At 42.6% G+C, this 13,912-nt stretch overlaps 1 protein-coding gene across 1 annotated transcript in view; it reads right to left on the bottom strand.

The window, feature by feature from the left end:
- Exoc1 (exocyst complex component 1) overlaps positions 1-13,912 on the bottom strand; it is a 50,553-nt gene that overhangs the window by 10,275 nt on the left and 26,366 nt on the right. Inside the window, exons 12-17 of the mRNA XM_032917160.1 lie at positions 10,908-11,013; positions 5,792-5,955; positions 5,228-5,335; positions 3,640-3,716; positions 2,579-2,807; positions 202-385 (exon numbers count right to left, since the gene is read on the bottom strand). Coding sequence (XP_032773051.1) covers positions 202-385; positions 2,579-2,807; positions 3,640-3,716; positions 5,228-5,335; positions 5,792-5,955; positions 10,908-11,013 — 868 coding nt within the window. The remainder of the gene's footprint in view (positions 1-201; positions 386-2,578; positions 2,808-3,639; positions 3,717-5,227; positions 5,336-5,791; positions 5,956-10,907; positions 11,014-13,912) is intronic.

Genomic DNA, 13,912 nt, shown 5'->3' with positions numbered 1-13,912 from the left:
TAATCAAAGGAATCCGTAGGATTCTGCCTTGATTACTGGGGGGCTGGCTAGGTTATTGTTAATAACTGATAGAGTTTATTAAGATCCATTTGCATTTCAGACTACTGGAAACAGTGCAGTGTGCATGTCTACCCAGCTTCAGTTACTCAGAAACAATGAAAACTGGCACAGCATTCCTAGAACAAAACCACGGAAACTCACCATTAATGAACACGCCTCTGATTAATTTGGTGTATGCTTTGTCCAGATCGCCACGGCGTTCAGCACTTTTGAAAATTGACTCCGCCAGTCCAGCAAATTCTTCAAATTCAGCAACAAATGGAAGAATTCCTACTTTACTTTTCTTTGAGATCTTTACTTCTTCCATTTGCCTTATCTGGTTACTCTACAATTAGGCAGAAAGCAAGGGGAGAAAAAAAGCCAAGCAACTTAGAAACCACAGATGACCAAATGCACACGTCAGTGCCTGCCCAGGGATTACAGATGCTGGCTCAGAACTACAACTGGTGAGGACACCGAGGAAAACCAGTCCTCTGGAATAGGAATACTCTGCTGTATTTTATTTAGAAAATAAAAGGAAAAGAATTAAATTTATTAAAAAATGATGCAATCAGGATTTTGAACTTCAAGTCTGTGTTCCAACAAGAAGCAGTTTATAATTCTATCATTCGTGAGAGACAGGGACAAGGCAGGTGTCCAGTAAGGCAGAACCAAGGCCTGGGCACGGAGGATGTCCCTAGGTTATTCTGTTTGGTGGCCAGCCGTGTGCCTAAGCTGGGAAAGTGTAACCATTTCCAATTCCTACTCGTGTAAAACTTTAAACAACAAATTCTCCATGGGGGGAGGGACGGGAGCATGGTGGGTGTGTAACAAGACCAGAGGAGGGACACTGATTTCTATTAACAGAGTTGCATTTCGTCATTCTAAGACTCTAGCTATCAGGGTCTGGAAAGATCTACGGATTCAAGTACAATTCTATGTACTTCTCACATAAGTATTACATAGTCAAATCACTTCAATTCCTACCTAAAAATTCAGTTTTGAGGTTTGGGGGAAAAGCTGAAGATCTACATGCTGAATGGACCAGAGGGTCAGACAGTAATTTCTAGACTGCAGGTGTTGGAGTAACAAGCTCTGTGAGCTCAGTAGTGACTTGGGCTTCTCCTTCCCAAAGCGCCACCTCATCCGGATAGCCAAGGGTGCAGTGCTGGGGCAGACTGAGAAGGCGGGAGGACTGCAGTGTTGCCACCAGGCCTGTGGGTCTGTCCAGCAGCCTGGGCACCCTCTAACTCTGCCTCTTCAACACCATCCCCCAGGTGGGAGTGATGTGAGGAGAGACGGACTGTGCAAACTCTGTGAATTATACAGGCTAACAGCACTGAACGCTTCCTCTCGGCCAGGCAGCGTGCTGGTAGAAATGACAATCCTTTACAGCTTTCACCTGGGTCACTCACTCTGCCATCCCAACCTTTCTTAGCTCTTCCTTCTTCAAATGTCTTCCTGTAGTAAGAAGCTCCTAGTTACCAATGCTTCCGGAGAGTGGTGTGTTGTTTGTGTGACTGGAGGAGCCGAGAGCCTTATACACGCCAGGCAAGCCATGCACTACTGAACAGACTCCCAATCCAGAGGCATTTTGTTCTTTCTCTTCCTTTCCTTTTTTTCTTTCTTTCTTTAAAAAGATATTATTTATTTTATGTATGTGAGTGCACTGTAGCTGTCTTCAGACGCACCAGAAGAGGGCATCGGATCCCATTACAGATGGTTGTGAGCCACCGTGTGGTTGCTGGGAATTAAACTCAGGACCTCTGGAAGAGCAGTCAGTGCTCTTAACCACTGAGCCATCTCTCCAGCCCTGAGTGCTATTTTCTTAAGTGTTAAAAAATCATAGGTTTTAACTGCCCTTAATATTTTATCTGCCATTATACTATGAATATTTAAGATATAGGCTATATATGAGAAACATTCAAATGATAAAAATTCAAAAATGCATTAATAAAGTGAATGTATTAAAGAACCGGGCTTACCCCAATTCACTCCTGCAAATTGCCAAAGTCTAACAGGAACAACAAAGCTACTTATGCTGCTTCTTGTGAGAGAGACCCGATGGGTGGAAGACGTTATTAGCAACTTGTCTCTCTGTGTAGCTCTGGCTGTCCTGGAACTCTAGAGGTGGACTAGGCTGACCTGAACTCAAGGGATCTGCCTGCCTCAGCCTTGGGGGGCTGGGACTAAAGCCACAGCAACCGATTCTTACAAAAAGAAGCACGATTATTAAACCTTGTAAACTATTAAATAAAATTATAATAAAGTCATCAATTAAATCAAATCAATTTTACTAGAATATATGAAAATAGGAATAAATCCAAGTGCCTTTCAACGGCTTCATTAAATCAATCCTGCGTCATGAGGAGCCCAGAGGGTCACTCAGGCAGCAGCTGTCGCCAGACTCTGTATCTTCTCTGTTCCAGTGGGCGATGCGCTCAGGTTCACAGCTCTGCAAGTCACGCACATCAAACCCCAGATTAAATGAATTAGCCACACTGCAGGACTTGTTCTTGGGTTGATTTTTACAACTTACAATGCATTTGTCAAAGTTCCTCTTCACAGTCACCAAAACGTTTCCTAATGTAGTGCTTAGGAAAGAGGCTGGGTCCACGTTCTGCGCCGTCCACACGTGGTGGCTCATCTTGACAAGCATGTACAGGGAGTTAAAGCTATCAACTTTGTCTCCTAATGCAATGAGGTTGTTCAGCTCTGGTTCAATGCAACGGAATATTCTGATCATCATTTGGCGAATCATATCTTTCCTGTTCAGGAAGTATGAAAAAACATATACTTTGGCTGAATTCACCTTTAACTGTGACTGTAACGTACTATATAAAAACACAGCTAAACATTGGCACTACAAGTAAAAGTATCAAACTATAATGAATCATTCTTTAGCAGTTTTGAATATAACTGGCTGACCAAAGTTAAGTTTTATCATTCTGATTAGCTTTGCTTCAATTTGCAAAGCTGGGCACTAAACTATGCTTTTCTATTGCTAAGAAGTCCACACTATAGTTTGAAGGTTACTTTCTCGCAGCAAACACTAGCACTGACGAATCTACCTATGATTACCAGACAGAGGAGTTCACAAGCCCTTAGCACATGTGCCCATTGTCAACCCAACAGGACCTAGAATTACCCAGGAGACAAGCATTCATTTATAACTGTGAAAGATTACCTATGCTACACTGCTTCTGGACATGGGCGGGGTTGGGGGGAACACTGTCTTGACTTTGTTATTTGATGTAGGAAAATCTTCCTACTATGGGTGGCACCATTCCCTGGGCTGGATTCTGGACTGTATAAAAAGGAAAAAAGAGAGCTAAACACAGGCATTCATTGCTCTGCTCTTCCTGACAAGGGATGGCACATGACCACAGGCTTCAAGTTCCTGCTGCCTTGATTTCTCCACTTGAATTGCAGGCCAAGATCAACTCTGTGTTTCTATCAGGGTTTCCCTCACCACACCAACAGAAGGATAACCAGGATCGCACACAGGTCTGTGTGGGGACCAGCAGGTAACTAATGAGAAGCACTTCCTTATGTCTCAAAGTTTATGTTTTCCAGACATGCAGAGTAATAAATACATACTCAGAGGACACAGGCAGCAGGGAGCCAGAACTCTGTGGCCGTGATAATGAGCCTCCATCCAGGTCTTCTGATTCAACCTGAAAAATACTCACAAATAAGACCAACACAGTGACAAGTTTATATATCAAAAGGCTACTTTTAAAAACACCTACAAGAAAATATATTCTAGAAAATAGTAATATTTTATTACTATTAAAGTAACTTAATATTGTATGTTTAAGAAAATTTCATGAAATACATTGTTCTTAGACTTTCACAGTTTGTTAACCATGTGTGCAGGGAAGTGACACAGTGCATGTGTGGAGGGCAGACGATGTGATGGAGTCTGTTCTTATATACTTCGCTCTTCTGTAGGTTCCAGGAATAAAACTCAGGCCCACAGGTTTGCTCAGCAAGCACCTTTATCCAGTGACCCATCTTATTCAGCCTGCTTTTAGACCCCTGCACCCCAACCCTGAGAAGTACTATAAGGTAAAAAGTTGTAGTTGTATATGTGTACACTATGGCTATGAAGAGGAAGAGAAAGTGCATGAGGCCAGATGTGCGCGCGTGCGAGTGCACGCGCGCACACACACACACACACACATGCGCGCGCGCACACACACAGAGGAAAACATCCAACAACTTTAGTATGAGAATTCAGCTCTGAAAATGCTGTCGGGTTAGAAGCCGGTTCAGTAGTTAGAAGCACTGGCTGCTCTTCCAAAGGACCCAGGTTGGATTCCCACATCCCTATGACAGCTCATCAAAGCCACCTGCAACTCCAGTTCCTAAGCATACTACGCCCTCTTCTGGCTTCCTCTACATGCAGGACACACACATACATGCAGGCAAAATAATACACAATAACTACAATAAATAGAAGTATCTAAATGCTGTCATGAATCCTGTCTGAAGCTGCGTGAGTTTACCGGCACTCCTCCTACCCGGAACAACAGCCTCCCGCAGTAGAGTTTCTCACGCCTTAGGGCGCAGCTCCCTGTGTGGTTTGAGTTCTTCAAAACTGGCTCCAGTCCTCTCATTCCATTCTCATGTCCACAGGCAGTGCATCTGCACTACACTAATAGCGACTGGGGACGGGCAGCACCCACAGTGTCCAGACTCCAAGCTAAGGCCCCTGACCCTCTGTGTATCATTATCTCTTAGGTCAGAGCTTTCTTTGAGAACAGTAAAATATTAAAACTTTTAGGACTTTTGGTGTTTTAGGTCTCATACTCTGTGTCCTAGGCCAGCCTGGAACTCATGCAGTCTTCCTACTAAGCTTCCCAAGTGCTCGGATTATAGACAGAAGCTACCACACCCCAATTAAAATGGCTTTTTGAATGAAGTTCTCTACAGAATAAATGCAGACATTTCCTGTCTTATTAATTTAGAGGTTGTCAGCTTAAGAATTCTGGAATCCTAGAAATCTGAAACCACCGACCTTCCTGCTTTCTGTATTTTGTGAATAACAAATACTTAAAAGATTGACTTATTGCACAGCCGTCCCTTCCCTGTTTGGATATCAAAACTGTGAGTGCAGAATACAAACGTAACTAGGCTAACGGTATTAGACTATAAATACTGTCCAGTTAAATGTAAGCCATACCATTGACGCAGACAGGTTTTGATGTTGCTGTAGTTTGAAAAATTTACTTATGAAGTCCTGCTCTGCCAGACACAGCGGCTCCAGCTCGCTCAGCACCTGCTCAAAGATCTGCGGAAAGCAAACCACTGACGTCACAGCACGGCCCGGAGCTCTGAGCTCCTGACAACACTCCACGTTTATTCACTCCGGATCATCTCCCAGGTCTAGGATCCCCCAGTGTGCCACAGACAACGCTCCCAAGACTGACAGAGTAATCCAGTATCGGAGTGAAACACACTGGAAAGAAAACTCACAGTTCCTCACTTCAGATCTGGGAGGAGGAGGACACACTGAAAATTACCTGTGCCATGGCAGCCAACAGTGAGGCCATTTCTTCAAACTCTGGATTCTGTCATTCCTCAAACAACTTAGGTGTGACTTTATTTACACATCATATTTCTAACAAGTAAATGCCAATGACTCTTCTATGTTACTGAATTGATAAATTTTAGTTGCCCTTTGGACTGGGATTTTTCAGATTCAGGCGATCACAATGTTAATGTTAAGAACTGCCTGTTATTTTACCTTATCAAATTTGGTTCTGTCGGCCACATCGAGGTCAGAAGCGGACATGTTCCCCATGTCCAGCAGGGAGGATGACTGGGACCTGCGACTGCCCGAGCTCTGAACACTGAGTTTATTCAGACTAGAAGTTGATCCAGTGAGTTTCCCAGAGCTTCCATGGAGACCTAAGAAACAACAGAACTTTGAAGGCTGTGTCTCATGAAGAAAAGACCTATAATCTGCCTCGGGGCTACTTCTAGAGTACTGTCCTCCAGGACTCAGATTCTACTACATCTTCTACAGAGTCCTTGCTGTTCCTTAACACCAGGTCCTACTGCAGAGAACACTGTAAATGGAAGGAAAGCTGCATGCAGCTATGGACCAGGATGGAAAGGACCTTACTGACTGGATCCTGCCCTGAAGGTAAAGCTGTGGTGCTCTCTAAGCCAAAGCAGATGGGGCACCGATGAGGGTCACTGAGGACTGTGCTAACACTGCAGCTGACCCGACCCTGTGACATTCCTAAGAAAACCCACAGCTGAGTAGTAACTGTCTGTCTTAAACAGCAGTTCGTTAAGGTGACCCACACTATCACTTCTTGACAAATTTCCCATCACAGTCCATCATTTATTATTAAATTTACTATGTTCCGGGGTTGGGGGATTTAGCTCAGTGGTAGAGCGCTTGCCTAGGAAGCGCAAGGCCCTGGGTTCGGTCCCAGCTCCGAAAAAAGAAAAAAAAAAAAAAAAAAAAAAAAAAAAAAAAATTTACTATGTTCCTGAGTCTAGAAACCCACACTAAGGAACTAATGGCTCCTTCTTAGAAGAACATATAATGTTTGGACTCAGAATGTAGACAATAAGACACTTGGAAAGCCCGTAGTTCTTGACTCAGTTAACTGTAATGGCAGAAAGGGAAAATAGTTATAACAGGGGCAATTCCAGCTTTGGCCCCAGTATACAAACCACTACCAGATCCCTTTAGTGTGTGTGTGTGTGTGTGTGTGTGTGTGTGTGCGTGTGTGTGCACGCGTGCGGGTGTGGGCAGAAGCCAGAGGTATGGGATCCCACTGGAGCTGGAGTTACAGGGGTTGTGAGCCTCCCGACATGAGTGCTCTCAGAGCACCCTAGTGCTCTCAGCTGCTGAGCCCTCCCTCCAGTAACAGTTAGACTCTTCTAAACATAACCTGTAACAGAAGTGCGGTGTTAAGGTTTTCCATACATTTCTGACAACAAAGCTTTCACTCCTCACTGTGTAACTGTAACCACGTCACTTATTTCTTGGATGTACAGACAACCACCATGCTGGGTTTCTTTTTCCAATACCTGGCGATTTGGTGCAATGAACGTATCTGCTGTTAATGTTTCTCAAGACAAACAGCTAGCATCTAGACAGTAACACCATGCACTGAGAGCCTCCCAGCATGGTACGCATACTCACTCTCTGTCTCCTGTTTGACAGCACTTTCTTTTCGAGGCAGTGTAGCTGTGATGGATTAGGTTGCAAGCATCAAAGACAAAGACAAGTTAATAAACGCAATTTGCACAAACCATGCACAACAGGCAGTTAAAGCTCTAGTTTAAAAGACACATGCAAAGAACCATGAGAACTGACTAACAGGAAGTGCAAACACATGTGTAGTTACTCAGTGACTATTGAGAAAGAATGAGAAGTTTTACAGACCTTAAATGTGGGACTTCTACTCATATCTTTCCAAGTAAAATATCAGGGTTTAAGTCCTCTCCCCCAACCTTTTAAATGTATGGGATTATTGTTTTAGTTTAGGAAGTTGGTACACTTATGTTTAAAAGAATGAGTTCATAAGGTTTTGTTTCCTGAGAAAAATGAAGCTCAAGTAATTTAATAAATACGGAATGAAGGGGTGGCTTTGACACAGCAATTGTACTCTGAAAGCCCCGGAAGGACATCTTCAGCACACTAATCTTTTACTCTATCAGTTCAAGATTATGTCAGTGGGGCTTTAAGACAGTTTTATAATTAAAATCAAATGTCACGCTGATTTCTTGGTGAGTAGCCTATGAACAGAAAGCTGAAAAGTGGGAAACAGCAATCAGGAGCTCTGTGGACGACTGAGGCTGAGGGGCAAAGGAGTAGGGAAGTCTGAACTCTATTATGGTCATTGGCCTTTTTTTTACTCTCGAATTCTGTTCTACAGAATATCTACATGTCAACTTCAGAGCTTATGCTGCGAAATATTCTGAACTCAAACTCAGAAGTTAAGGTGAACAGTAAGAAATAAATCACATAATATGATTAAAGAATAAACTATAACCTAAGACCGTCTTGAAAACAGAGACTGATGTGTCAGCTGGCAGCAGCATCGCCAGGCACGCCCTGAGCTGGTGACTCCAGTGCTGTTCTAGTCCCACCTTCCACCCCGGAAGCTCAAGGGGACGTGAAACCAGAAGCCCTGGACAGTAGCGCAGCAAACCCCACAGTGCAGCTGACATCCACTGAGGCGAGCACCGATGCCCCGGCGCACCGCAGTCTATTTCAGAGGATTTGGGTTTTTTAAGCGGACAGTCACGACTAGTTACCAGTACTGCCTCTTAGATCACGACTAGTTACCAGTACTGCCTCTTAGTTATAATGTCTAGACTCTTTCTGAGCAGCAGATTCTCCTGTAAAGTCTTGGGTATCTTTAAGTCATCCCAGTGGGTGACAAACACATAGCAGCAGTGGGTAGGGCCTGTGCCCCAGTACAGAACTGTGTTCATTTGTATAATGGAAATTATTACTCTTCCACCAAGCCTTTAATCCAGTCTTGCATTCAACTACTTTGGAATCAAAAGCCTACTTAGCTAGAGCGAGAAACAAGGGTAAGATGATTTTAGACATTTCGTTAAAGATTTTATAATATTAGCAGGAACACTGTAATTATGTAACTATATATATGAGGGGACTAAAGCCCTGTATCTTTTGCAGATAACTCAGCTGGTTTACTATAGTTAAGATATATATGCTAAACCAAGGCTAGACCCAAGTATAAGCAATACCTTGCTGCCCTAGTGACACATCTGTCTTTAAGGTATCCATTTTAAGTGAGGAAGGGGAAAAAAACCAGTAAAAGTAGTAACTGTAAAAGTAATCACTCAACTTCCTTGGCCTCCATCACACTGAGTACATTTGGAGAAGAGAGCAGAAGACTCCATCAAAGTGCCAATCCCAGGAGGAAAATCCTATGCCTCTGACTGTATCGAGATAAAACTATTAATCAAAGAAGGGAATAACTTATATAGAGATCCTATCACAAAGAAGAGCGCCTCCTGGCATCTTTAACCTGTTTTGACTTTTTTGAAGTAAGTGATGTTAAAGATAAAATCAAGTTTTCAAAGAGCAAGAGCCGCCCCCTTCTCATAATGTCCATTACATCACGTAAGACCTGTGATGCAGGATTTCCAGAGCAAGTTCAAAGCAGAAGCTTGGTTTAGAACCATTAACTCCGAGTCATTGAAAAGCTAACTTTCCCAGTGCCGGGCTTTCAGTTTTAATTATAATTACTATTAAAATTCACTTAAACAATCTGGATCATTGAAAAAGAACTCTTGGGGAAAATCTCCATCCTACTGAATTCAGAATTTCTGAAGTCGTGTGTTTAACCTGAATGTAAATTTAAAATATTAATGAGTCAATCTTGAGAGATGAATAAACCACTGTTACTCTCTGTAGTTTTCCTTCTCTTGTATAACAAAATAATTGTAATTTTCTATAATGAATTATCATAAATTACTCTTATCTATCAATATTTAATAGATATATTGAAAATTTATCATTTTGTTAAGACATTGGTTTAAAATTATAAAATGCATTCTAAATCTATATTATGTAAATTAAAACATTTTTACAAGGTAATTTAAGAATTCAGGGTAGGAAAAGAGAAGGCTTAAGCTCTAGGATAACATGATGATATTATAAAGATACTATTGTATTTGTATTTCATTTGTCTTTATGTGTATCCAGCTTGTTTTCACATACAGAAGGGCTTCCCCAGCATTAATGGCACACTAACAAGTGATGACAGATATACTTCATGGAAACATCAAACATGTAACTGCAGTGTCTTATGCTCTTTGCCCCCAAAGGCACAGCATGTCCACAGTGAACACCAACAAGGATATAGACATACTGCTGTGTAAGGACAGTTAGCCTTTAGGATGAGTTAGCATTTCTGTTTTCAAAAGCCTGCTGTCCAAGACAGTGTTTTACAAAGGGTAGCATATTAACAGACAAACCCAAACCATTTCAATTTCCAGATCACAATAATTAATACAGTGGGTCCCAAATTAGGACATCTAAGGACAGCGATGTTCAACGATGCTGTCTACTTCGTGTAGATGCTTAGGGCACAGGCTCCTTTCAACAGTCAATGCTAAACTCAGTGTTCTAAAGGGCGTCCGCAGACACACCGGGGAGTGCACAATGTAGCCCTTAAAGGCCAGGTTTGGATTTGACGAGGCACAGAACTCCATCCAAAGAGAACTCCAGAGATGGGTACATGCAAGAGCAGAGCGTGGCCTCAGCACTTCCTTTCTTAGCTTGGTACTTTCACTGGCTCTTCTCTCAAAACTGTTCGTGTCCCTTTTAATATCAGGGAAAAGAAGCAATAGGCCCCAAATATATTGCTTTAAAAAAATAAGATACAATTACAAGGGAGATTCTGGTGACATTTTTATATACCCTTGGCAAGACAGAGAGAAAAAAACCCCACTTTTCTAAAATTCAAAGCAGCCAGTGAGAAGTAGGAAGCCAGGAACAACCTAGTTCTTTCTCTGTAGAGAGCAATGACTTGTCTCCACCTGCAGCAGTCTTCTGGATCAGAACCACAGTCAGCAGTCTCCGGTCTGACCCTAGTCTAACCCTCTCTCACAGCTCCACTGTCATATTCACCTCTGATCTCCCTATCCACAGTGACCTCACATCACAGCGTGTGTCCAGCTGCTGCTGGACGCTCACACTACATAACCTTGGCTTGGAAAGAACATGTGGACCGATGCCTGCCTTTTAGCTATGTGTTTCCTCCCAGTGTTTTAAAAAACTCAGAGCCACACTCACGGGAGACCCTGGGCCTCAGAGCCACACTCCCAACCGGAGACCCTGGGCCCAGGGCCAGGCTTACCGAACTTCTTGCTTTCTTTAGTGGTGCCAGTCATCTTCATCTTTGCAACTTCAAAGAAATCTTTGATTTCTCTTTCATATAGTCGGGATAAATAATCCATGTAATTCTTAAAATAAATGGAACAAGCCATTATCAGTAAACTAACTTAACAATTTTCTTTATAATCTTCCCCTTAAATCCTTCATGCTTGTAAAAACCTCCATGTATTTTAGAGAATATAAAAGTTAGACTATTTTCTCTTTGAAAAGCAGCAGAGAAAAACAGATCACACATACATAGGTGGCACGTCTTTACAATTTACAGAGACATCAAGTCAAGCAATCGCACTTATGTGTGACCCTGGTACATTCTAACTATGGTTCCTGCCACAGTTGCTAGGCTATGCGAACCAGAGTGGCAGCACAGTGTCCTATGTGGGGTGCAGCGTAATCATTAACTGACTTCCCTAACGAAGGGCCCTGAAGTCGTGTCTGTGTTTGGTATGACGGTATCGCGGATTTCAGGTTCTTTGGGAACTTCCCATGGGCGGATTACCGGGTGGAAGAGTCCAGGCATCCTGATGAGGCCACGGGGATCTTCACACCACCAGGCTGCCCAGCAGTGCCAGTGATGATGCAGGAGACCTTCTCATTTCACTGAACCTGTGTCAGCTTCATGTGTAATCCCAAAGGTTGGAGTTTTCTAAATAATTTTTCTTAAAGCAGACTTGATTTATTAAGCCTTAGATGAAAACATGTATTATTTAGCACAAAGACTATTTTTAAGTCACACCTGTCTATTCTTCATGAAATTCTCTGCCCCAGTAAGAACTCTGCAGTAGTAAGGATCATGTGTCTTTATAGGTCCTAAGTTACACAGTATTAGAGAAGTTCGGTAAATTTAAAGAAACTGACAGCAGTATAATTATTCCCAGTCATTTTCTTTTTTAAACTTAGGGCAGAATCTTAGCTTCAAGATTCTTTATTTCTGGTAAATCTATCATTTTATAGAGCAGGCTCTATTAACTATTGTTAACAATAGCTGGATCAAACATACTTTAGAGCCGTCCGCTCTGCATCGTGTAGAGCGCATCTGTGAGAAGAGGTACTCAACTGACCAGTCATTTCCTGTGGTTCTTGTATACATTCAAGAGCACATAAAATTAAAATACACACAAAATGGATTTCCTTTAACAGACTTGGAGTCTACCTTGTGTATAAATGCTGCTGTCCCAGGCAGCCTTTCAATCATGCTGCATGCTGATGCAAGATGTCTTCCCGCGATCTCTTATGTTTTTTTATCTCTTTATACAACCATGCACATTCCTCAATGTGGAGCTAGTAATACAGCTCCTTCACAGAGTTGATTCTGCCTATCCCTGAGTGTGGGGGCGTTCCCATCATGAAAGTATGAAGCCTTATGCATGGACAGGGCCCTTCCTAGTCTGGGTTGGCCCGATTTTAGTGTATGTGCTGCTGACCTTGGCGCGGGAACAGAAACCGAGATACGCTTGAGAATCTTCAAGGCCGACGGGCTCAGTTGCTACTGCAGGGGAAACTCACACTTTGCCACCTCCTACTATAGTCCCAGCCCAGAAACACAGATAGATAGATAGATGCTGAGCCTGAGAGATGGGTCTGAGCAGACGGATGGGATAACCAAAGCCCCTGTCTTCCGAGGGCTCAAATTATGAAAACAAAATAAGGACTGTGGAGATCCTGCCTCAGTCCAGTTGGGAGAGATGGTGCAAGTACAAGCCCATCCCCCGAGACCCTGGAATAGGCCTTTCCTCCTCATTCCAACGAGTGGGAGCTGTACACACCAGCCAAGTGCTTAGAGAAACAAGGCTTTGCCTGTGTTTACTAGGGTTCTCTTTGTTGTTAGGTCATTTTCCCCCTTCCTTTTTAAACAAAACTTCTGACTTTTTACAATATTTTAGCAACTACGTTGACCACATAAGGAGTATGTGCGTGTGAGAGTACACGAGTACATCAAAGATCAAAACAAAGGCTATGTAACATCCATGGGAAATATGTCACGTTCATTTAAAAAGTTCATTAGTAGTGCCACTCAAAATTACCCTCTCTAACCAAAATAACCAATCAACAAACAAAGAACAAAACCAAACAACGACTGAGAGCAAAGAGTAGGTCATCAGGAGGCTGGGGCTCGCCCACTTCCCTTTGGATCACACTCACGAATACCGCATAGTACATAAAGACACGATGATAATATCTGAGAACACAACTAGGCAAAAAGCTTATTGATTACTTATTTGAATGGTCACTAGGGACAGAGCACTTGTTGGCATGAAACTCTAAAGATGACATACTTAATTATTTAAAATATTACTGTCCTAAAACTTCAAAAAGGAAAGACTTTGAGTACTATAAATATTTTTACTTAACATACCTTCAAATCAGAATTCTGTTGAATGAAATAAAACAGAACAGCCCAGCAGAAGAACTGCACTAACACTCAATAGCCTCGTTCTGAGGAGCAAAACCAGGCGTACCTACACTACCATGCCAGATCGGATGCACACAGACACTTCAGGGAATACAAACTCGTTCTGAAGAACATTTTAATTTTCTGTGTGCACTCATAGCCTGTGGGGGTGGAGAAGAAGTTGAGAGTGTGAAAGCGGGAAGAAGTCAACAGACAACTGGTCAGAGTTGGTTTTCTCCTACCCTATGGATCCTAGGGACTAAACTCAGGCTGCTGGGACTGGTGCCAGTCACCTTTTTTTTTTTTTTTTTTTTTTTTTTTTTTCGGAGCTGGGGACCAACCCAGGGCCTTGTGTTTGCTAGCCAAGCGCTCTACCACTGAGCTAAATCCCCAACCCCGTTTTTTTTTTTTTTTTTTAAAAGAGTTGCTCATTCTTTTTTTTTATTCTTTTTTTCAGAGCTGGGGACCGAACCCAGGGCCTTGCGCTTGCTAGGCATGTGCTCTACCACTGAGCTAAATCCCCAACCCCGCCAGTCACCTTTACTAGATGAACTGTCTCACCAGCCCTTGAAAGACAT

This window comes from Rattus rattus, chromosome 11 (genome assembly GCF_011064425.1).
Source record: "Rattus rattus isolate New Zealand chromosome 11, Rrattus_CSIRO_v1, whole genome shotgun sequence".
NCBI lineage: Eukaryota > Metazoa > Chordata > Mammalia > Rodentia > Muridae > Rattus > Rattus rattus.
The sequence above is the reverse complement of the archived record's forward strand: the minus strand, read 5'-3'. Positions and strand labels throughout refer to the sequence as shown.